This window comes from Manis pentadactyla, chromosome 9 (assembly GCF_030020395.1).
Source record: "Manis pentadactyla isolate mManPen7 chromosome 9, mManPen7.hap1, whole genome shotgun sequence".
Lineage (NCBI taxonomy): Eukaryota > Metazoa > Chordata > Mammalia > Pholidota > Manidae > Manis > Manis pentadactyla.
Genome location: NC_080027.1, coordinates 54883877 through 54890356, shown reverse-complemented (window position 1 = coordinate 54890356; position 6480 = coordinate 54883877). Strand labels below are relative to the sequence as shown.

Below are 6480 nucleotides of genomic sequence, written 5' to 3'. Positions count from 1 at the left end.
ACCATCAATTTGGGTGTTAGTTTTCAACGTAAAAACTGGGGGGAACACACAAGCCTTCATATCTATAGCACTAGGTAATAGAAAGAAGGGATTCATTTTATTATATAAGGACCAGGTTGTTTGTATAAAATGTTCCATTTGTCTTCAAAATCTGAGGATTTACCATGTGAGGCAGCTAGATCAGAAAATGGCTCCCACATCTCCAGAAAACATCAAGAGCCATTGTTGAGAACATACAGTGCAGTGGTCCAACCGTAAGCTCTGGAAACCAACACCTGAGTTCGCCACTGTCTGTGTGACCTTGGACTCACTTCTCCACGCCTCTGTTTCCTCAGATGTGAAGTGGAAATAATAACGGTATAGACTCCATGGAGTCTTCATGAAGATTAAATGAATTAACAGGTATAAAGTACTGTCTTAGAACATCATGTGGCCTATAGTAAGACTCAAAAAATGTCAACTCTTATTGTTATTATTATTACATAGGAAAACAAGTTGAAGTGAACCACCAGGGTCTTGAAACACATGTATCCAAAATAAGTTTTTAATCTTGATGAAGTTCACAAATGGCACAATATTCACATTCCTTACACAAATCATACAATCATGTTCTTAAACAATAAAGCATAGCATCTCCATTACCATGTGTCCCCAGAGGCCACAGAGGCAGGAATTCAACGCCCCTCCTAAGCTCTGGCAGATCTGCCTTGACCAACAGGACAGCTCTCAGAGTCAGTTTGCTACCACATAAGCCAGTGAGAGTTGCCATCACATTTACTGCATATAGAATCAAATATAAAAAGGATGCACAACAAATATGGAATTAGCTTATTTTGCATTCAGTTTCATTCTTGTTGAGTGACAAAGGTGCTTTTTTTTCAGTATCTATTAGGATGCAAACATATATATCTTCCATGCGGCCTTCTCACCAGAGTTGTCAACAGAAATGAATAGAAGTGGTGAGTTCAGCTTCATGGTACCCTGGGGTGGAAAATAAAATTTCAAAGGAGGAGAAGGAGAAGAAGAAATAGAAACAGTATAATAAGGACAAGAAGGGAATAATCACAATTATTACTGAAAAGAACACAAACTTACAGAATTACTTCTTTAAACAGCATTGACAGATTATGGGTGAGAGGTAAGCAGGTTTATAAGGCAAATGATAAAAACAATTCAATGGTCACTATTAATGTTAGCGGTAGTATGATGATTACAGCCCTCTGGTCTGAATCTATGAACCAGTCAAGGGTCCATTGCCTTCTGAACCTGTGTTCATTAATGATGAGTGGCCCTGGCTATGCTGTAGGGCCCACCCTTTCTGAATCCAGAAAGCATTTTTTTTTCATATATCTTCTCAGAAAAATAGCACCGGATACCTGCAGCCTGTCCTAGTGCTCTGATTTTAAGCTCAGTTGTAGAAGGGATTCACTACCTCTGGATGAAGAATGTAACTGGAGGGAAGGGACCTGCAGATCAACCAGGACTAGTGGGTTTCAAAGTGTGGATTGTAACCTCCAAATCCCTTCCCCTCCCATCCAATCGTACAAGGCCAGTCACCTACTTCCTGGAGTCAGTTAGCTGCTCAGGCCTGAAGGTCCCTGCGGCGACGGCCAAAGGCTTCCGAACCCACATCGGTGGGCACGAAGTCGTTCTTCACCACGCCCCCGGATCTGCTCAGCAAGCCTGCCAGCCGATGGGTCACGCAGGTGGCAGTGTTGCAGGATCTCTTCTGGGTGGTGATGCTGATTTACAGGGTGGAGAAAAAAGAGAAGGCCTGTCAGTGAGAGGCTTGTCGAGGGGGAAGCAGGAGCCTGCCCCATGGGACCTTCATAAAGAGAACTGCAGCTCTTTGACACACCGCTTAAGAATCAGTGTTTCTCCTAAATGCAATTATCAAAGCTGTTAAGGGAAATGGCCTGGCAGCATTTGCTAGGAGCCCTGCCCAAAGACCTTCATGAAAAAATCCAGTTCAAAGCCAAGGGGCACGTGTTGAAACCCCTCCCTTATTGCCCCATATATACAGTCCCTTTGGGACTATGAAGGAGTGGCCAGCAAAGGCCCAGCCCAGTCCAAAACAGACAAGGAGCATGCTGCGGCCATATCCCAGCCACAAACACCCTAAAAATCACTTTCTTTGAGAAAACAAAAATCACCCAAAGTCTTACCTGGAAAGGACTCAGAGAACAAGGTTTGCAGCATCCTCCCCCAGAAGTGCTTACCTGCTCAGCACACCTGTTCTTGATGCTGGAGCTGATTCACCAGGACTGCTCACCAAGCCCTGTATCCAGCTTCCCACAGGCTAATACTGCTTTTAAGCACAGGCCCTTGGCCCTCTCAAGCCTTGGGCAGGGACCAGTGTAATGACCACCACAGCACAAATCCTTTTTAGGGAATAGGTTTATTTAGCAATGATGAGGCATGAAAGATGAAGCAGGAATCAGAGGGCTCTACCATGAAATTCTCTGAGATCTCAACAAGTTTCCCTCATTCTCTCTTATCTCTAACCTGATCTTTGAGTCCTGCTCTCTTTCCTTCCATCCTGAGGTCCCTGACATTCTCTGTCATCAATAAAGCTTCCAATACCAGCTTGAAGAGCAATCAGAGTAAAATCTGCATGCATTAAGTTCATCAGTGGGAGCAAGAAAAAAAATCAGGAAGGAAGGGGAGGAGTTCAGTTGGCATCCTGGGGCACCCTAAAGTGGGGGTAGTGGTCCCCCTCCAAGCCGCTGCCCATGTCCCTTTTCTTGCCAGGCGTGTCAGCCCCGAAGCCGATGCCAGAGAATGTATGAAAGTTGTTCAGGTCCTTCGAGTATGTGCCCAGCACACAGGTACTCAGATTACTGCACCGCTTAGTTCTGGAGCCATCCAGGCTGCAGAGAAAAGACATGCCAGACAGCACCATGCACTGGGTCAGCCCCGTGTGCAGTCATGCAGAAGGTTAGATCAGGGAGGGGCACTTGGAGCAGAGGTAGGAGGGGCAAGCAGGAGGGCAGTTCACACAGCCTCCATTAGGAGAACTCAGATTCCCTGAGCTAGAGAAGCATGGGGATGGGTTTAGGTGGGGAAGAGGTGACCTTTTTAGGCATTCTACATGCTGTTCCATCCTTCATGCTCTGCTGAGAGGTTCTCAGAGTCAATACAGGTACAACATGTGCTTCTGCCCAGGCAGTGCTGCAGCCAAGTCAGGGGCTGGTGTGTCCTCCAAGCTCAGGGTGCACAGGGAGGTGATGCTGGGGAAGGGTGTCTGGCTCCATGACAACATGCAATCTCCACAGACCCTACATATCTAAAGACCCCAAACCTACCTCAGATACTGCTCTACCTGCCCCCACCCTCTGTAAGGCCTTCGGTTTCATCTCGAAAATGTACAATGAAGGCTGCTTACAGGTGTGAAAGAACAACACACACCAGGTTAAATTTCTAAAACATCCTGAGCCCTGGCTTCACACTTACCAGTCATAATTCATTAAATGCTAGGCGTTCTCAGTACAGCCAGAACAATTCCCAGAGTAAGTCAGTCCACACCTCCTCACAGCTTTCAGGAATCAGCGTTTTTAATGTTTTTAACCACACTCAACTGGATCTCTGTCTTCCATAGAACTGGAGAATGACTGGGTTCTAGGGCCATTGTTACAACCTGCTGGGCCAGATCTCGTTTTTCCTACCTCTCTGGGATATGTCCTCCTGGAAAATGCCAGCATTGGGTGGAGAGTATTACCTGGAGCCTTCTGTCTCCTGCTCCTGCTCTTGTTCCAGCTCATTGGTCTTCCTCTGCACATAGGCCTTCAGCAGGGCAGCCAGCAGGAGACGTCCTTCCTTCTCACTGAGGGCAGCCGGGTCTGGGAGGCTGTCCAAAGCCCACCTGGGACCGGAGGGGAAGCAAACCCAATATAGGCTCTGAGCTCCTGCCTGCCTCCTTCCCAGGACAAGCAGCCTGACTCCCGGCCTCTGTGACTGCCCCTGTGATGTGCGCTGGAGGCCAGTGGCCACCTGAGGGTGTAAATTTATGGGGAACCTCTCTGCTGGGACTTCAGAGGCACAAAACAGCCTGGTCCCAGGGGCAGTGGAAGGAGAGGGCTCTGGTGGCTCCACTCTCTCACCTGAGTGGTGTTGCCTGGAAGCTGCACACCTGGCACAGGACCCAGATGCTGAGAGCCAGGAAGGGGGAGGACTTCCCAAAGCCCATGACGCCTCTCTGCAAGAGAGAATGACCGTTAGCCACTGCACAAAGATGGAGCACGGTGGGGAGCCCACAGACCTATTTTCCAGTACCCCCTCAGCCACAATAGCCTTGTAACCTCACAGCACGTCTCCATGCTGCTGTTCCTTTCATTCTGCCAGCTGGGCTGCTGTAAATCTCAAAAGATACATTGTAGTGAATGGCTTGGCAGAGCAGAAACAAGTGTCCTGGGAGAAGGTGGGGAATTCTGGTTCTGTTGTGTGAAAAGTCAGGGAGAAGTCACCTGTGAACAAGCACACAACCCCACAACTTTTGCCCTATGCGGAAACCACGGAAAAGTCCCAGACCAAACTCAGGTGTATATTTGCTCTCCCATTGCGTCTGTCTTCTCGGGGACTGAGAAATCTAGGACCACCTTCCCCTTGGCTAAACTTCCCACTGCTAACTGGGAGGGGAGGAGAGCAGGAAGGGTAAATTGGAAGGGAGGGCTAATCTGTCAATCTATGGGTTTAGATTTGGGGAATTTTTTAACGTGCCAATTACTGGTGTCTCTGAACTCTGCCACCAGTCTGCTTCTGCTGGAGCTCAGTTTAGCAGCAGGTGCTGGGAGCCAGCACCCCGAGGTGAGCCCGCTGTCCAGGTTGGCTGACTGCACCCAATGGCCCAGGGACACTTGCAGGCTGGAGGCACCTTGGTGGAAAGCTCAGGGCTCCACCATTCTGGGGACCAAGTGTGATCCCTGAGGATGCACACCTCTGCAGGCTACTCCCAGACCGAACTCTGGCAGGATCCACACACGCAGAGGCGGTAGACCTGCCTACCCGAGTTTGCAGAAAGTCCAGCATCCAGGAGAAGCCCTGGGAATATTGAGGTTAGATTCGTGCTAATTAGAAGAAAATGCAGTGACCGTCCCATCCTCCCTCCTTCCCCAGAGCAGGACGGATAGCTAGCTGCACCTGGCTGTAGGTGGGCCGAGATGGCCGTGAGAAGCAAAAGAAAGATAGGCAAGCAGATGGAGCAAACTGAATAAGTAATCCTAGCAGGAGTAGGAGGTTCCTCACCTAGTGACTCGAGTTTCAGGAGAGCGTGAGCAGCCGGTCCCCCCGATGGACACAACGCCTGCTGTGGGCGTCTTCCCAGAGGAGCTCTGGACTCTTATGCCAGTGATAGTGGAAGGGGGGGCTCCCCACGAGTCCGCGCGGCCAATCCAAAGTGGCCAGGACCTACCAGCTCCGATTGCGTCATTGCTCTTGCTCCTGCATCGGTCCTCTAGGGACGGAACCATCCGCTCAGACTGTCATTTGCAATGAGATCATTGCTTGGAGAGGGAGAAGATGGAAAGCCTTCGACGTCTGGAAAGTGGGGGCAATTCAGAGATTTAGGCATCACCAACAGAGGACCAGAACGTCTCTCAGTTTCTTGGTGCTTGAACTCTGGCCTCGCATCCCCTCTTGCCCCTTCAGCGCAGACCCAGCTTGGCCACCTGAACCCCCAGGAGGTTAAACAGCAGTCCTGAGTTCTAAAGGGACCTCAGCTGAAGCAGCACACTGTGGGGGAGGTGGATGGTTGGGGAGAGGGACCTTGAAAGATTTATCTCTTTGGACCACCTGGAGTACTCCTGGAATATCCTCCGCTCCCTCCCCTCCCCCTCCACCTGACTTCCTTGGCCACCTAAAAAAAGTTGTTGTGCTTCCAGTCTGGCAGCCAAGCCTCCTTCACCTCTCTTCCCGGGGACGTGTAGGAGTGGAAGAGAGAACTGGGGAGGGGGCTAAGCAGGCACTACCTGCACAGAGGGCTAGGAAACCCCCTCTTACCCCGAACCCTCGACTGAGGCTTCAACGCCCCCCATCCTAACCCGGGACCCTCCACTGCAGCGCGGCGGTTGGTTTACACAGCTGCCTGGCGCCTCTGGCTTCTGTTTGCCAAGCTGCTGGGCTGGGACAGCTTATGAGGGTTCTCTAGATTTCTCTCCCTACACCCCCGTCCCTCTTCCCTGAAGCACTTGATTGCTGAGTCCACTCACATACCTGCACCCCAGCCACACGCTCTGTTTTTCGCTTTCACAAACGGACACGCCTGTAGACAGCCAGTACTCGCTGCAACACACCCGCCCTCACCAGCTGCTTGCAAGGAGCGCATGCACCAACCCAAATCAACTTCACCCAGACCCAAAGGCAACCCAGCGAGTTTCTGCTTTCGGAAACAAGCAGGTTTTATATACACAGGGGTACACATTGTCCCCCAAGCACGCACAGAGACACTCGCATATCCTCTCTCAAGAACTCAGCCTCTCCCTTTTT

The 6480-nt window shown here is 50.3% G+C and overlaps 1 protein-coding gene across 1 annotated transcript; it reads right to left on the bottom strand.

Annotated features, from left to right (window-relative positions):
- Positions 1-536: 536 nt before the first annotated feature.
- CALCB (calcitonin related polypeptide beta) lies at positions 537-5518 on the bottom strand. Its single transcript, XM_036877051.2, has 5 exons — positions 5242-5518; positions 4101-4195; positions 3719-3862; positions 1562-1742; positions 537-981 (listed from the first exon to the last, which is right to left on the bottom strand). Exons 2-4 carry the CDS (start codon positions 4184-4186, stop codon positions 1583-1585), a joined length of 390 nt encoding a protein of 129 aa, XP_036732946.1. The 5' UTR covers positions 4187-4195; positions 5242-5518; the 3' UTR covers positions 537-981; positions 1562-1582.
- Between the last annotated feature and the right edge of the window lie 962 nt (positions 5519-6480).